The sequence below is a fragment of the Mus musculus genome, chromosome 15 (genome assembly GCF_000001635.26).
Source record: "Mus musculus strain C57BL/6J chromosome 15, GRCm38.p6 C57BL/6J".
NCBI classification, from domain to species: Eukaryota; Metazoa; Chordata; class Mammalia; order Rodentia; family Muridae; genus Mus; species Mus musculus.
In genome coordinates, this window is record NC_000081.6 from 99,683,285 (window position 1) to 99,701,177 (window position 17,893).

Below are 17,893 nucleotides of genomic sequence, written 5' to 3' on the forward strand. Positions count from 1 at the left end.
ATCTTACCCAAGCTTGCCTTGTCCCTGATCTGAATGGCTTTAATCAAAGACCCTCATGTTGTCAAATCCAGCAAACATGTTTTATTCTTGATCTTCAATAGCTTTCAAAACTGGTGAGCCAAGCCATGTGTGGTGGTCCAGGCACTCAGACCAAGCTACTCAAGAAACTGAGGCAAGAGAATCCCAAGGTCCAGGCCAGCCTAGGCTACCCAATGAGATCATGCCTTAAAAAGCCAAGGGGAGGGGCTGCAGAGATGGCTCAGCAGTTAAGAGCACTGACTGCTCTTCCAGAGGTCCCAGCAACCACATGGTAGCTCACAACCATCTGTAATGGGGATCCAGTGCCCTCTTCTGGTGTGTCTGAAGTACTCACATACATGTAATTAATAAATCTTTAAAAAGAAAAAAGATTTATTTAGAAAGGGGAGTTTGACAATGGCCTCTATAAGCTCGATATTTGAATACTTGGTCCCCAGTTGTTAGGACTGTTTGAGAAGGAGTAGGAAGGCTTCTTAAAAGAGGTGCCACTGGGGGCAGGCTCTGAGGTTTCAAAGCCCACACTATTCCCAGTGAACTTTCTCTGCCTCTTGTCTGTATCTTGTAGATCAAGACATGAACACTCAGCTCTTTCTCCAGTGCCCGGACTGCCTGCCTGCCTGCCTACCTGCTGCTGCTGCCGCCATGATGGTCATGGACTCTAACCTTCTAGAACTATGAGTCCCATATTAGACGCTTTCTTTTATAAGTTGCCTTGGTCATGTTGTCTTATCACAGCACTAGAAAAATAACTAAGACAGAAGTTGGCACCAGAAACAGTGTCTCCTCTGTGATTTACTATAGGGGGGCTGCTAAAGGCTCCAAACACCAGTCTTATTTACTACTGGCACCTCAAGTACCACTGGGTCTTCTGGATCATATGGTCCAAGTGGTAGAGCAGCCTGTACAGCAGCCTGGGCCTGATGAAGAGCCTTCTGGTGTTCTAGGCCCCACTCAAAGTTAGCAGCTTTCCGAGTCACTTGGTGTATGGATTGGAGTAACACACCCAAGGGAGGAATGTCCTGTGTCCTGGCTCCAAATCAGCCCCCTAAGCGTTGAGCTGCTTTCTTGGTGGTGGGAGAGGCCAGGCGCAGTAACTTGCCCTTCACCTTAGAAAGAAAATCGCTACATACCCCACACCACTGGATTCCTAGGAATTTCATGGAGGTAGAAGGTCCTTGAATTTTGGTTGGATTTATTTCCCGCCCTCTGATGTGCATATGTGTCTTGTCACCAATGAGTCCAAAGTGGTTGCTGTGTCCAACTGACATGATTGGTTTCTTTTTTATTACCAAAATAAGACAACTTGACCAGGCAGCTTATCAAAGAAATCATTTAACTTAGGGCTTATGATTCCAGAGGGTTAGAGTTCATGACCATCAAAATGGGGAACATGGCAGCAGGCAAGCAGACACGGTACTGGAGAAGGAGCTAAGAGCTCACATCTTGATCCACAAATAGGAGGCAATGACAGCTAATTGGGGGCACTTTTGAAATTTCAAAGCCTGTGACAAGGCCACACATCCTAATCCCTCCCCAAAAGTTCCACCAACTGGAGACCAAATATTTGAATACATGAGCCTACAGTGGGGCGGGGGTGGGGGCGGGGGTGGGGGCGGGGGTGGGGAGCATTCTCATTCAAACCACCACAGGGAAGGAGGGCAGGTAGCCTAGTGGTTTGCATGAAGACCAGGGTCCTCTCTCCATCCCTGCACAGCAGGGTATGGCGACTTGTTCTATAATCCCAGTGTTTTGGATGTGGAAGCCTGAGTATCACTAGTCCAAGCTCACCCTCCCCTACACAATTAGTTCAGAGCCAGCTGGGATACAAGTGACACCCTGACTCAAAGTGTGGGGGTGGAAAGGTGGGAATGCAGGCACATTCTCATAATCCCAGCTCCTGGGAGATGGAAGCAGGAAGATCAAGACTTCAAGGACATCCTCAAGAGAATCAGGAGATCAATGCTGTCCTCAACTACTTGGCAAGTTCGAGACTAGTCTGAGTTCCAGAAAACGCTGTCTTTAAAAACTGAAACACCAAAGGATACAAGATAAAGAAACAAACCAACGGCTAAGAGACTGGGGCAAAGCTCCATGCTAAAGAGCTTGTCTCCAAGCAGAAGGCTCCGGCTTTGATCCCCAGAGCTGCAACAAACAGCAACAAATTGTTTTCATCGTTTTTTAAACCATTAGCTTTCCTGACTGTAGCATCACGGCTTAGCCAGTATGTCCAGCCACTTCTGTTCCTTTACCAGTTCAGTCTCTCTACTTGGCTAGTGTGTACTGTCCACACTCAGGACCCAAACTGGCGTTTTATTCTTCAAGTCATAAGGATATAATTTAAAGGCCTAGCTCGAAGAATTTTGCCCTGGACTACCTTACACTGCAATAGTATGTACTACATTGTTAAATATTTTCATGGACACAAAACATTTCTGGCACTAGGTGGTTCCTTCAGGTGAGTGCCACCCCACAGGGGGAGTCTGCCCTAGTTCTAGCAGTAAGGGTAAGTTTCACTTCTCTTAAACATCCCACAGTTGTGCTCCCCACCACTCCTCCACCCCCCCCCACCCCCACGTCTCAGGGTGACCTACTTTTGCTGGTGATCACCTGGGAGAGTCAGTCATGTTGCCATCCTTGTTTCTTTTTCAATGCTGTGTGCTATCTCATTATATTCATAGAATGCAACTTATTTAGATGTTCTACTAATGCTAGACATTTGGGTTGTCACCAGTTTGGGGCTGTTATAAATAGAGTGACTGTGAACATTCTTCTTCCTGGCTTTTTGGTTGACACCTGTACTCATTCCTCTTGGGTATGGAGGGAGAAGCGGTGTTTAAGTCATAAGGTAGGATTCTATTTAGCTTCAGTGGATAACGCCAAATCAGGCCTCTTTTTCATTCTTTCTTTTTTTTTCTTCGTATTCTATTCTTGGGCAATCACACCTTCGCTCTTGACTTTGAATACCATCTACATGCTGCCTGCCTGCTCCAGGTCTCAGGCTGGCTCTTTTCTCATGACTTCAACTCCAATGGCTAAATTTCCATTAGCGCCTTTACTCAGGTGGCCTTGAAGCTCCTAAAAGCCATCAGGTGCAGAACCACCCTCATATCGACTTACTTCTCAAACAAGTCCTCTTCCTGAGTGTCTGTTCTGGAGAGCACCCCACCAGTTACACAGGCCCTCTCTGACACCCCATCTCGCTCACCTGCCTTGACAGACCCTTCCAAGGCCTGCTGAGAGCTGCAGCTTCATCTGCAATTTCTCCTTCTCTCTCCCTCTCTTTCTGTTCTGTTTGTTGTTTTTGTGAGGTGGGGTCTCGTGTAGCCCAGGTTAGCCTGAAACTCACTGTGGAGCCAAGGATGGCTTTGAACTGATCCTCCTGCCTCAGCCTCCCAAGTACTGAATTATAGGTATATATACCACACCCAGCCAAAACCTAGCTTTGATTTTTTTCTGATCCTTCAACAGGAAGCACACATTACTATTGGACCAGGAGTCTTACAAGGCCAGGTCGCTTGGTTTCCCTTTCTTCCTTTCTAGCCACATCTGACTCTGTTCAGTCCCTCAGTCTCCTGTTTAAAGCATACATGGGCCAGGGCCAGGGGGATGACAGACAGACAGACAGACAGGAGAAGTCGGGAGCAGCACACAGAGAGGCAGAAGCAGAGAGATTACTTCTACTGCAATTCAAACCTCGCTTCCTCGGGAAACCTTACTGATTCCCCAGTCCGCGTGAGGTTTCCCGTCCTCTGCCCCAGGAGTATTCTCATAACATTCCTCATAGTTTGATTCGTAAATGTTTTAAATCACAAGACTGCTCCCCAAGGGCAGGATCCAGCCCACTCTCTGCTCCCCACCATGTTAATGGGTAAGGTAGAGAGAAGGCGTTTAGAGCCAGATGACCTCGGTTTAATTGACCCAGACATCTGTTTGCTTGTTTGCTGGCTTGCTTTTGAGGTATTTCTTGAACTATTTACTCTGGCTGTCCTAGAACTTACTCTGTAGACCAGGCTGGCCTAGAGCTCACAGAGATCCGCCTGCCTCTGCCTTTTAAGGTGTGTACTATCACATCTAACTCTAATCTTAGTACTTGCTCATTAGGAGACTGGAATTGGTTTTTGTGGCTCAGCCCTGTGTGTGTGTGTGTGTGTGTTATGCATGAATGTGGGTAAGCACACTCGCTCATGCGTGCCTGTGTAGTGCTGGGTGTCTTCTCCCATCTCTAGAAAGGGCTAGAATAAATTATTCTATTATTATTATTCTATTATTCTATTTTGGGGCCAAACAGAGCGAGGCCTGGAGCAAGAGGGAGAGGGAAGAGGGAAAAATTATTCTATTTTATTATATGTATTTGTATTTTACATGTATATCTGTGCACCATGGAAGGGGATACAAGATCCCCAGCAGTTGTGAGTGGGTGCTAGGAATTGAACCCAGGTCTTCTAGAAGAGCATCCAGGGCTCTTGCTTGCTGAGTCCCTTCATTTATCTTTTTGGGAGCAGACTCTCTCACCGAACCTGGAGCTCACGAATTAGCTAGGACCCAGCTAGTCACTGAGCTCCAAAGACTCCACCTGTCTCCACCTCCCCAGTGCTGGGATTACAGGCAGTTATCCAATTTCTGCGTGGGTACTGGAACCCAGATCCTCATGCTCCAAGCATGTCACCCATTGCGCCGTCTCCTGAGCTCGCGGTTCAAGCTCTTGCTTGTCAAATGATGATGAGGTCGCTCTGGCGAGGGCCCTGTAAAGAACCCATGAGTTAGTTGAAAACCACCAAACCTTGCCCAATGTGGAAGGAGGTGAGGTTCAGAAGGGATGCAGAGAAAGTAAGGAGCCACCCAGGTGCCACACAGCTGGTGGGGAAGGAAGACAGTCGTCCTTGGCTGGAAAGCCCTGACTCGTTATTCACTGACTTATTTTACTTTAATGTAAGGTGGATGTTCATAGACGAGGTCACCCAACCTCTGACGTCCATACAAGGACACATGGACAAGAGTGCATACACATATGCACATATATATGACTGTAGAACCCTGGTGAGCCTAGAACGTGTGTTATGTAGACCAGGCTAGCCTCAGACTCACAGATCTGCAAGCCCCGCCTCTCGCGCCCCCCCCCCCAAGTGTTGGGATTAAAGGTGGGTCTGCGTTCATGTGCACCTGGTCATCTCCTCAGGGGCCTCTGTGTGTGTCCATAGTCTCTGTGTGTGTCCATAGTGTGTGTGTGTCCACAGTATCTCTATGTGTATCCACAGTCTCTCTGTGTGTATCCACAGTCTGTGTGTGTGCCCACAGGGTGTATGTGTGTGTGTGTGTGTGTGTGTGTGTGTGTGCACAGTGTGTGCACCGTCTGTGTGTGCATGCATACGATACGAGTACATGCACATGCATGTACCTGTATACATGTACATCCACATCAGTGTATGTGTGTGCCTGTATGTGTGTCCATGCCTGTGTGACGATGTATAGGAGTGCAAGGTTGTCTTGGTGTAGGTGTGAGGGGAGTTATATCAGCTCAGTGTCCTCGGAAGCTCCTGTCTCTCTTCACAGCCTCCTCAATCCACCCTGAAGCTCCCTCTGCCTTAGTTTCTGCTTGTGAATCCAGGTCGTCTGAAGGAGAGAGACAGTGCCCTCTAGTGGGAAAGAGGCAGATGGGCAGCTAGGTCAACCCCAGCCAGCACCGCTTAAGCCAAGGCCTCTGCAACTGTCCTGAGGAAGGGCAGCACAGCAAGCCCTGCCCCCTGAGAACTAAGGCCTGGCAGGCAGGAGAAAGCTGTCCATGGAGCAGCAGACAGAAAGGGCATCTATGCATTCGCATTCGTACAGGAGAGAATAACAGTTGAAGGTGGCTGATCTCTCCTCAGACCCAGCCTCTCTGTGGGCTTTCCTTTTATACCACATCTCTCTATGTAGTTTGTGTAGGAGTGTGCACTTGGGAGGTTAGAGGACAACGTGTGGAAGTCAGTCCTCTCCTCCAGCCACGTGAGTTCTGGGGGTCAAACCTTGGTGCTCAGGCTTGTCGGCAAGCTCCTACCTTTACTGCGGCCATCTTGCCCATTCACCTTTAATTTAGTTTATCTTACTTCTTTTTCCTCGATGTAGCCTCTCCATCTCGACCACTCCCTCTCAAAGGCTCTGTGCTCGCTCGAGAGGAGTGGATTGCCTCACATCTGCAATGTTTTGAGTAAGTTACTGACCCTGAGGCAGGCACTGTGCCCTGTGGAATCATCAGAGAAGATATGAATAGGGTATTGAAAAAGATCCAGGGAGTTGGGCGCAGTGGTGTGCGCCTGCAGACCCAGCTGCTTGGGAGGTGAGACAGAAAGATGATTGGAGCCCAGGGGTTAGAGACAGCAACACAGTAAGACCCTGTCTCTTAGAAGGATCAGAGGGGCTGGGACCAAAGAGATGGCTCAGCACTGAAGAGCACTGCTGCTCTTCCAGGGACTGCCTGGCCCCTTCCCAGCACCCATGTAGCAGCTCTCAACCAGCTTCCAGTGGTTTGAGACTCTGGTTCCAAGGGATCTGACACCCTCTTCTGACCTTCTTATTTTGACACACACTGTGGCACATAGTCACACACGCAGAAAAAACACCCACAGACATAAAATAAAATAATAAAAGAATTTTTTTTTTTTTCAAGACAGGGTTTCTCTGTATAGCCCTGGCCGTCCTGGAACTCACTCTGTAGACCAGGCTGGCCTCGAACTCAGAAATCCTCCTGCCTCTGCCTCCCAAGTGCTGGGATTAAAGGTGTGAGCCACCACTACCCGGCAATAATAAAATTTTAAAAGTGATCAGAGGGACCAGACAGGGTGGTGTGCCTTTAATCTTAGCATGTGGGAGGCAGAGACAGCTGTATCTCTGTTAGCTCCAGGCTAGCCTGATTGACATGATAAATGTCAGGCCAGCCTGGGCTATAGAATGAGACCATGATAACAACAACAACTACTACAACTACAACTACAACATCAGCATCAGAGGGCCAGCAAGTTGACTCAGCAGGCAAAAGCAGGGACCCAAGCCACTATGCCCACCCAGCTCCAGGCTTGAATTTGGTTCTGAGAGCCCAACGTGGAAAAGAAAACCAATTTCTGAAAGATGTTTTCTGACCACCAACTCACATGCATGGTAATGATACATAAAATAAAAGAGATGAGAAAAAGAAATGAGCAAGAAGTCCTAGGCTGTGGGTGAGCCCGGTGAGCCTCGGAAGGTTCTGGATGCTGGGCTGGGCTGGGGTGGGGGTGGGGGCGGCAGTGTCAGTAATGAGGGTGCCGAGAGTGAGCTTGACCATGATACACTGAGGAGTTTTAAGCGGAGAAATGGGCAGGATGGCATAACTGAACTGAAGGCACGGACCTGGGGAGTCATTCAGAGGGGATTAAAAAAATTTGAGATGCGTCTAAGGGGAGTGGAGGGCTGGAGAGGGGTCAGACCTCCTGGCTTTCTCCTCTTCTGAGGCTCCATGTCTCTAGAGGTAGAGCTGAGTGAGGCTGAAAGCTGCCCTGCTGTCAGCTCTTCTAGAACCAGCACCTGCCCCTCATCCCAACACACCCCAAGCTCTCTCCCTTGCAATGCAAAAGGGACGGAAGGCCCTGCTAGACTTCTTCAGCCTAGACCTACTCCTGGCCCTGCTGAGAAAGGGTTAATCTGCTTTGCTCCCCACCCCCCCTCTCTCTCTCCCTCCCTCCCACCCTCCCTTCCCTCTCCTAGGTCACCTTCTTGGCCCTAGAGACTTGGCTGCTGGCTCAAGTTCCAAGTTCCTCATCCAGTGGCCCTGGGTGACCAGAGCACACAGAAGGGCCAGGGGCCTGGGGGTAGGGCTTGGTCTAAGGAGGGCAGAGGCAGCCTCAATACCAGAGCTGAGAGGCAGGTGAGAGGCGCTAGAGCTCGAGGGGAGCTCTCAGGTTGGTTCCCAGCCCTGTTCAGCTGCTCCAGGACGTTCCGTCTCCACACTGGTCACAGTTCCTTCCACCCTCTGAAGGAAAAGCCTCTCACATTCCCCTTCTAAAATGGTTTTGTTGTTTTGCTTTTTTTTTTTTTTTTTTTTTTTTTTAGGGGAGAAGGCAAGCTGGGGACTGTGGAGGGCATGGTAGTGTTCTGTCAGCAAGCTTTCAGCTTCAAGAGTCCCTCCCCCAGTGCTGGGAACTGGTCAGAAATGAGTCTGTGGTCAGTGAAAAATACCTGCTAATGGAACCCGGGCTGCCCCACAAGCCACAAAAAATGGGGGGGGGGGGAGGAGGAAACGAGACCTAAATGTGCTGCGCTTGGGGGAGGGATGCGGACCTAAAATAGAGCTGTAGGTTAGGGGAGAGTGGGAGATAGAGACCAGCGGTGGGTCAGGAATGGCAAGGGTATTGTAGATTCAGGGAGTAACGAGGTAAATCCGGGTGGGTGATGGGAAGGTAACTAAGTATCAAAGAAATAATAGCGAATAGAGGCTGGGAGATGGGGAGGGGTGTCAATGAGTGGCTATGGGTGGAGAGGAGTTAGAGAGAATGCCTGCAGAGGACAGGAGGCTTGGAGAGCTCAGAACCAGAGCTAGATGAAATGAGAATAAAAGGAGCCCACAGAACTGGGGTGGGGACACCGAGGAGCATGTGGGGGAGCCGTGGAGGACAAGAGTATTGTGTGTGTGTCCTGGAAGAGGGCAGCAACTGAGGTCATCCTGGCAGTGAGAGGAGTGGGCGTCACCTCACCTGAGGAGAGGGTACCAAGAGCCCAAAACCCTCACCCTGCCGAAGCCAGTGTCAGACAAAGGTTTTCAGCTCTCCCCATCCCTGGCAAGGCCCCCGCTTCTCAGCAGCTCATCATCAATTATTCATCATCGGCACAGGCCACGCCCTCTCTAGCAGAGCTGTCTGGTCCTCTTCCTCATGCCCTGCCCCAGCTCAGCCACACTGCCACAGAGGCTCTGGTGAGAAAGGACAAACAGCCGGGCCAGCGGAGGCCTGGCCGAAGGGTTAGGTAGCTGGCCCTGCTGGACCACACCTGAAGTCCGATCTCCATCCCCTCTGGCACCTTCTTCCTGTCTCCTGGAGAAGATGCCCATCCAGATCTTTTGCTCTGTGTCATTCTCCTCTGGAGAGGAGGCCCCAGGATCCATGGGAGATATCTGGGGTCCCCACCACCACCACCGGCAGCAGCAGGACAGCTCAGAATCGGAAGAAGAAGAAGAGAAGGAAAAGGAGTCAGGGATGGAGCTGGATGAGGGTGACTCACCTAGGGACTTGGTGGCCTTTGCCAACAGTTGTACCCTCCACGGTGCCAGCCATGTCTTTGTGGAAGGGGGCCCAGGGCCACGGCAGGCCCTATGGGCGGTGGCCTTTGTCATAGCACTGGGTGCCTTCCTGTGCCAGGTAGGGGACCGAGTTGCTTATTACCTCAGCTACCCGCACGTGACTTTGCTAGATGAAGTGGCCACCACAGAGCTGGTCTTCCCAGCTGTCACCTTCTGTAACACCAATGCCGTGCGGTTGTCCCAGCTCAGCTACCCTGACTTGCTCTACCTGGCCCCCATGCTCGGGTTGGATGAGAGTGACGATCCTGGGGTGCCCCTTGCTCCACCTGGGCCAGAGGCTTTCTCGGGCGAGCCCTTTAATCTCCATCGTTTCTACAACCGCTCTTGCCACCGCCTGGAGGACATGCTGCTCTATTGCTCCTACTGTGGGGGCCCCTGTGGTCCCCACAACTTCTCAGTGGTGAGTGGGACCCATGCTTACCACAACACCCCAAGAGTATATGCCATGGCTCTCTCTGGCCATCAGATCGGCTCCTGAGGCTGGGGCTGGTAACTGCTGAACCCTACCTAACCTGGGCGAAACTCACCTAGGATCCCAGCGTCTGCAGATAGATTAAGGGGCCCCCAGGTGCATAGCTTTTCCTAGTTGTGTCTTGAAATATGTCGCCAACAGTAATTAGCTGCTGTTCTGATGCCTGGAGTAGCCTTTAGTCTCATCTGCTCTTTTCCAGACCTCTCCATGGCCCCAAACCTTGTTCTAGCTATGAGGTCAACCTTTGACCTGCTGGGGGCTGCCTGTGACTGGCCAGTTGTTGACTATCACCCTGGAGTGATAGTTGTGGGGAGGAGCCACCATTTATCTAGAAGTGCAGAATGGTGTCATAGATGGAGAGGGCAGGCCTCCCTTTACCCCCAACACCTTGTCAACAGATTCACAACAGGGACTTCATTGCATCCTTACTTTGTCTTCTGTGCTCTTTCCTATGGGAGTCCAGCCCCTACCAGTGCTCTCTCTCTCTCTCTCTCTCTCTCTCTCTTGCTCTCTCTCGGGGTGTGTGTGTGTGTGTGTGTGTGTGTGTGTGTGTTTGTGTGTGTGATCCATCTGTTGGTGAAGTTGGGAAACCTCTAAATCAAACCCTTGCTCTTAGCACCTTCACATTCAGAGGTAAAGGGACTTTCTAGATATGGAACCAGCTGTCATCCCCCGATCTCCCTAGATTAGCTCATAGTCTGGTCTAGCCTGATGCCCCTCTAGCCCGTGTAGATTTCAGATGCCTGGCCTTCCCTTCCATACCCATCCCTCTATGCCCTACCATGTAGGAGTACATGGGTGTCATTCCAGTCCCTGAAGCGATTTTAACTCGGTGTTTTGGGCCACTGGGCCTCAGTAAGGGCAGAGGCTACAGCATCTTCTAACAAGGAAAGTATCTTCCTTGAGGCCCTCTGTGTGCCTCACCCAAGCATCCAAGTGTGCCATGCCTTGGTATTCAGTCCTGATTCCTGGGAGAAGAGGTGTTATGCTGGAGTAAGTTTGGTTCTTGGTGTGGCAACTGGGGCTGCTCTCTGGTTCTACTGACAATGGGACAATGGTGGACCCGAGAGAGGTTGAGAGAGGGAAGAGACTGAAAGGCTTAGCTTTGAGGGGCTTAGGTGTGGAGGAAGGCCTTGGAAGGATTTCTAACTCAGGGGTGAAATCCCAAAGCAAACATCTAAAGATCTGTTTCAGAAGGCCTCAGAGGTTTAGCAGTTATAGGATCATGGTGACAGCCGCACACGTTAGGGTCCCAGCAAGATTGTCTCTTGATAGTTCCATTGAAAAGACTTTAACAAAGGGGCTATTTGCGAAGCCCTGAGCAGGATTAAGGAAGCCAGTAAGGGAGGGCGATGGAGCCAGCCTTAGTGGGGAATTGTATCACTCCTAGGCTGAAAGAGTCCTCCTGGCAAGAGTTACAATGTTACAATGACGAGGGGCTAAGCCACTGCCGTTATAGAGACGCAGAGAGGAGATCAGCACTCCACTCTCTGTCTGCCTCTGTCCAATCCCTTGTAGTTCTCACTGGTTAAACGGGACCAGAAGCTCGTCTGGCTGGCAGGACCCTCATGTTCTCTACTCTGCCCTCCACCAGGTCTTCACGCGGTATGGGAAGTGCTACACATTCAACTCGGGCCAAGATGGGCGGCCACGGCTGAAGACCATGAAAGGTGGGACTGGCAACGGCCTGGAGATCATGCTGGACATTCAGCAAGATGAATACTTGCCTGTGTGGGGAGAGACTGGTATGTTAGCCTGCTTAGGACCACCCTCCCTGGGTTTCTCTGAGTCCCTCTGGCCCTAGACTCAAGTAGGGCTCTACTGTGTGGCTCTAACACCAAATTCAGATTCATCCCCTTTCTCCCAAGATCTCACCGTGTTTGCCTTTGCCCTTATGTGACTTCCACACTCTCGATTCCCTGGCTCCTCCTTCCTGGTTTAGTTACTCTCCAAGGTAACCAGGCATCCTCTTCCATCAGTGGCCGCCACTCACTCTATAAATAACTCCCTCTCTTCTTGGACTGCCTGGCTGTCTGGTCTCAGGGGACTTGGGGGCAGAGAGATGGGGAGAAAAGAGAAGGGGATGAGGAGAGATGGAGAGGGGCCGAGACAGCGACAGTCCAGGAGAAATAATCTGAAACAGCAAGATGCATTGCCGATGCCAGGTAAGAGAGGTGTGTAGGATCCGGAGGTCACTGGAGTGTGGTGGAGTTGCTAACATAGGAGGATGGAGATGTGCTTGGACCCCACTGCCTCCTTACTAAGTCCCAATGGAGGCTGCTTATTACCAGGGAGGGAGGTGTGATGCCCCAGGTTCCGGAGACGATTAAGGACTCAGAAATCCTCCCGGTTCTCATGCCTTCATCTTCACAGATGAGACATCGTTCGAAGCAGGCATCAAAGTGCAGATCCACAGTCAGGACGAGCCTCCTTTCATCGACCAGCTGGGCTTTGGCGTGGCCCCAGGCTTCCAGACGTTTGTGTCTTGCCAGGAGCAGAGGGTGAGGGGCTGCAGCAGGTGTTGGGGAGTCGAGATGGAGTTCTGGGGACTGGGGAGATGGCTCAGTGGGTAAAGAGTTTATTATGCAAGCAAGAGGATCTCAAATGAGACCCCAACACCCATGGAAACCAGAGTGGTGCACAGTTGTAACCCCAGCTCTGCCTGGGGGGTACAGAGACAGGTGGATCCTTGAAGCTGGCCAGTGAGCTGCCCCAGATTCAACAAGAGCTCCTCCTTCAAAAACAATAAGTAGAGAGAAATAGAGGAACATATCCGACATCTACGTCTACTTCTGGACTATGCATGGGGGCACAAACACACACACACATGCACACACACACACACTTGGCACATACAGGACACATATATACACATACACTTGACACATACACATGACACACACATACACACACTTGACACACACACATGCACACATACTTGACACATACATGCACACACACTTGACACAAACACATGACACACACATACACACACTTGACACACACACATGCACACATACTTGACACATACATGCACACACACTTGACACAAACACATGACACACACATACACACTCATGTCCACACACGCACACTCGACACACACATGCACACACACTTGACACATATACACGACACACAAATGCACACTCATGCACACACACACTTGACACACACATGCACACACACACTTGACACATAGAATGACACACAAATACACACACATGACACACACATGCACACACACACTCACAGTGGTGGGTGATCAAGAATGGGAGGAACACTCTGAAAACTCTGAGACCTTAGCGCTCCAGGGGTAAGACTCCCAAGATCCATATCTTGGCAGAGAAGTCCATTACGGGGAGCTGGGGAAAAGCCCTACACTTCTCCAGCTCCCCGGCTCTCCCAGCAGCTCATCTACCTGCCCTCCCCCTGGGGCACCTGCAATGCTGTTACCATGGACTCGGATTTCTTCGACTCCTACAGCATCACGGCCTGCCGGATTGATTGTGAAACCCGTTACCTGGTGGAAAACTGCAACTGCCGTATGGTGCACATGCCAGGTCGGGCTCAAGATTCCGAGCACAGCCCTGGGCTATCTCAGGCTACGCTGCCCCTCACCTGTGCTCCGTCTGTATTGTCTTTCCTAACCCTGGTCCCTGATCACTTCATTTCTTTTGTTTCTGGCTCTTGTCTCTTGGTCCCTGCCTATGTCTGCAGGGAGTAGGGGAGGGTTTTTAAAGGGTAGACTGGAGAGTAGGTCCCTTCCAGGGCACCAGGGTTGGCTTCTGTCCCATCTTCCACCTTATATAGTACCACAGCATCACGAGACCCTTTTAATCTCTACCTGTCGTGTCTCCTTTCCTTTGCAGGGGATGCCCCATACTGTACTCCGGAGCAGTACAAGGAGTGTGCAGACCCTGCCCTGGGTGAGCATCTCTGACCTGGGACAGTTAGGGGGAGGGAAGAAAATGCTGTCTGTCCCATGCACAGGCCACTGAGATCAAGGTTGAATTTGATTGGACAATGTCTGTATGCTTCCAATGTCTGCATCTGCCTCTAAATGCCGAGAACTGCACCTTCAAAAGTCTCTGTGACGAATTAATAAGAGTCTCTTGGGAGAGCCTTCACCCTCTTTCAGCCTCAGATGGTTGGTCCTTTAGAACCCAGGTTAAATACAGGGGCAGGAAGGCTGGGTGAGGATGAGCTGAGGATAGACACAGGGCTGAGGTGAATGAGAGAGGGTCCTAGGGATCTCTGGGGTAGGGTTGGTATGTCCATATTGGGAAGACACTGGCAGAAGGACACCACTCAGCCTGTTCTTTTCACATGGGTACAGACTTCCTAGTGGAGAAAGACCAGGAATACTGTGTGTGTGAGATGCCCTGCAACCTGACCCGCTACGGCAAGGAGCTGTCCATGGTCAAGATCCCCAGCAAAGCCTCAGCCAAGTACCTGGCCAAGAAGTTCAACAAATCTGAACAGTACATAGGGTAAGGTGTCTACTGCTCAGGGCAGGGCCCTTGTACAAGGACTGCAGAGGATACAGGTGGACTTTAACAAGAGTCTCTGGGGGTACAGGGAAGTGGAGATAAGTCACAGAAGGTCCAAGAGGCACCTGAAGCGTGTGGGTTGTGTGTGTGTTGCGGGGAGGGGATCAAGCTGGAATAAGTAATTCAGGCACTCTCCTCCTCTCTCCTTCTTTTATCTTCTAACTCCATCTCCATCGCTGTAACTGGGATCGCCTCCACTTGCCAGCGTGCAAAGTGTCTCTTTATGCATGCCATTTAATTGAATCCTCACAGCACCCCTAGAAGGCAGGGCTCTTCATTAGCATCGCAGGAACAGGGAACACTGTCTCAGAGGGGCTCACGGCTAAGGTCTAGAAAGGGGCAGAGGTAGGACTTGAACCTAGCTTCCTTTTCCCCCCCTCTCCCCTCTGTACAGGGAGAATATTCTGGTGCTGGACATTTTCTTTGAAGTCCTCAACTATGAGACCATCGAGCAGAAGAAGGCCTATGAGATCGCAGGGCTTTTGGGTGAGCTCGGGAAGGGTCAACCTTCTCCTATGCCTAGGATAGGATACGGCTCCCTCCCACCCCAAACTGGGTGCCCTCAGCCTGTCCCATCCCCAGGGGCCTTTCCCTGAGCCCTCTGGTATGGCTTGAAGTGGAGAAAATGGACCAGGCCTTCTCTTAGGACAACGTGGACCAGTCAGGCATCAGAGGAGGGGTTGAGGGATAGAGGCAGAACCTGCTCCATACGTCCGTCCTTGGAAAGTGGTCCAGACACTAAAAAAGTAGTGTGTTTTGTAAAGAATTTATTTTTTCTTGAATAAGAAACACTCATTTTGGGGAAGGAAAATACAAAAAAAAGAATAGAGAATAAAAACCCTGCCAGAGTCTGGTTGTCTGATCCTTCTGTATTGGGGGTACCAATCTCAGCAAACATGGCTGGCCTGCCCCAGTCCTATTGAGCCCCATAGCCCCTTGGTCCTGAGTCCACTAACCTCTCCGACCTGACCCCACAGGTGACATCGGGGGCCAGATGGGATTGTTCATCGGGGCCAGCATCCTCACAGTGCTGGAACTCTTTGACTATGCCTATGAGGTAAGGAGGTAAGGGGGCAGGGCTTGGCGGGGCCACCCCGGATTGGGGATTCCGGTCCACCCACCCTACCCTGAACATCTCCCAGGTCATTAAGCACCGGCTGTGTAGACGTGGGAAGTGCCAGAAGGAGGCTAAGAGGAACAGCGCAGATAAGGGCGTGGCGCTCAGCCTGGATGACGTCAAAAGACACGTGAGGGAGCAAGGCAGGGAGGCGACCTCCTGTGTACCCTTCCCCCACAGCCTCAAACCAACTCCATCTCCACACCACCTGTCTTTCCTGTATCCCTTTCTGTAACTCGTTCCTGTCTTATGTCCTTCTCTTAGAATCCCTGCGAGAGCCTCCGAGGACATCCTGCCGGGATGACGTACGCTGCCAACATCCTACCTCACCATCCCGCTCGAGGCACGTTTGAGGACTTTACCTGCTAAGCCCTCGCCAGCCGCTGTACCAAAGGCCTAGGTGGGGAGGGCTGGGGGAGCAAGGGGTACCTAACTGCCCCCAGCTACCCTGGGGACTTAAACTGCATCCCTGGGCAGTGGTTCCCTCTTGTCTGTGGTGAGAAAGGAGTCTTGACCAGAGTCCTCTCCCAGCCTCTATCTCATCTTTTTATTTTAACAAAATTAAACTAATATAAAGAGAGAGAGAGAGAGAGAGAGAGAGAGAGAGAGAGAGAGATCAGCCGCGACCTCAGGCTGCCCCTCTGCTCCACGCTGCCGCCCCCAGCTCCAAGCCTGAATTCTGTCTGTCTGGCTGTATGTCATCTGAGTGTCCACCTACATTCTGCTGCCTCCAGTCACCAAAGCCCCCTCCTAGTGAGGGGTGGAGGGGATCTCTAGGGTCTGAAATTTGGCCCCAAACCAGAGAATGTACCTTAAGGGAGAGGGCTGGTGTGGGGGCTTCCCTAGCCTTAAGAGATGCTCTCAGCCGGGTGACTCCCCACGAGCCCAAGTCTCCAGGTAAGGACTCCGTGCCCAGTTACTGCTCCCTCAAGCATACGGAATCTTTACGGGGCAGAGGATTTCCTGAAGAAGTAGAGATTGGGACTCCATGTGGCCCTGGTGCTGTAGGCCACATCCCAATATCTGTAAGTCACCTCCACCCCAAAGCTGCTGGAGAGAGATCCCAAGAGGCAACCCTCTGTGACATCCCCCAGAAGACCTGGCTGGTTAGCGCCCGGCTCAGGGAGAGGGGCACGGCCGCCTGACCTCACTGGCTTCTCTCTCAGAGGCCTTTGCAGAAGGCCACATCCATAAATTTTCTTATGGAACAATCCCAAGTCCTCTTCCCCGACGTCATCCGCTTCTCTCGGCAACCTCATCTGCATTTTCTATTTCTATATGATACAGACTCTATATTACTATAACCTTGTATATACTCCCCTCCGGCCCTGTTTGTCTCCCCCTCCATTCCCTCTTGTCTCCAAGAACCGCCCTCCCGCCCCTAGTTCTCCCTTCTGTCTCTCCCCCATTCTCCTGTCTCTGAATGCCTTTGCCCGTATAAAGAGCTGGATTCTCCCCTGGTGTCTGTACTGTACTGTGTACACACATCCCTCTGAGAAGCACAAGGAGATGACACGCGCATTGTAACCTTCGCACTGTCTCGGTGGCGACATAAAGGAAGCTGTGAATTACAAGCTCTGCCTCTTTCTGGCCTCGCCCTTTGCCCCCACGACCGGGGCACCCTCTGCCCTCCCCACAGCCTTAACATACCCTCTACCTTGCTCCACCTATCCCAGTGCCCTTTGCCTGGCTGACTGTGGCCTCCCTGAGGGAAGTGACTGCTGGAGAGGTAGCTCCTACCCAGGAATGGAGGACACTAAGCGGAGAGAGTTACAGACGGGAGGTGGGGAGGGAGGCTGGGGATTGGTGACTCCCTCTTGCAGCTGGGCGGTGGGTACCCACAGCCAGAAGCCGGAGCCCTGACTCAGTGGCCTTTCTTTCTTCGGGGTGCCCAGGGCCCAGTCCTCACCTTGATGCCCAGGCCCACCGCTTGCATTTTCTGGTGAGTCAGGGCGTGGTCACATGAGGAAAGAGATTGGCCTAGAGCAGAAGTTGAAAGACGTGCTGTTGTGTGTCCCTACCCTAAGGGGGCCACAAGGTGAGGTAGAGGGCCTCCTCAACCAGACACCCTTCCCAGGCCAGCTCTCCAATCTCATTCCTGGCCTTCTCTGTCCCCACTGTCTCTTGGTCTCTAATCCCAAAACAGGACTTATGGGCAGATCACCTGTGTACGTTGGCCTGGAGCCAGAGAGCAAGGCTTTGGCATCTTTGAGACCTCTTGGTTCTCAAGAGTTGTTTAGAGATCAGAACTCCCCAGAAAGAAACAGGGCAAAGCTGAGAAATGTACACTGGCTGGGGGGGCAGCAGGAGGGGCTCTGGGTGACGCATGCCTCTGGTCTAATAAACTGGGTTTCAACCATCTCTTCAGTGTTGGTTTTCTGTTTGTTGTTTGGTTTGTTTTGAGACAG

At 51.4% G+C, this 17,893-nt stretch overlaps 1 protein-coding gene across 5 annotated transcripts in view; it reads left to right on the top strand.

Annotated features, from left to right (window-relative positions):
• Asic1 (acid-sensing (proton-gated) ion channel 1) overlaps window positions 1–17,846 on the top strand; it is a 30,934-nt gene extending 13,088 nt beyond the window's left edge. For 2 of the 5 annotated variants that reach the window (XM_006520297.4, XM_006520298.3), the window contains exons 4-12: window positions 11,410–11,560; window positions 12,189–12,316; window positions 13,225–13,378; window positions 13,688–13,744; window positions 14,155–14,308; window positions 14,763–14,854; window positions 15,346–15,425; window positions 15,511–15,615; window positions 15,750–17,846. In XM_006520297.4, the coding sequence (XP_006520360.1) occupies window positions 11,410–11,560; window positions 12,189–12,316; window positions 13,225–13,378; window positions 13,688–13,744; window positions 14,155–14,308; window positions 14,763–14,854; window positions 15,346–15,425; window positions 15,511–15,615; window positions 15,750–15,854 (1,026 nt within the window). In that variant the 3' untranslated portion in view covers window positions 15,855–17,846. Of the gene's footprint in view, window positions 1–8,320; window positions 9,744–11,409; window positions 11,561–12,188; window positions 12,317–13,224; window positions 13,379–13,687; window positions 13,745–14,154; window positions 14,309–14,762; window positions 14,855–15,345; window positions 15,426–15,510; window positions 15,616–15,749 lie in introns of those variants that run through there. The other 3 variants (XM_006520295.3, NM_001289791.2, NM_009597.2) reach the window with 3 other exon arrangements.
• The last annotated feature ends 47 nt before the right edge of the window (window positions 17,847–17,893 follow it).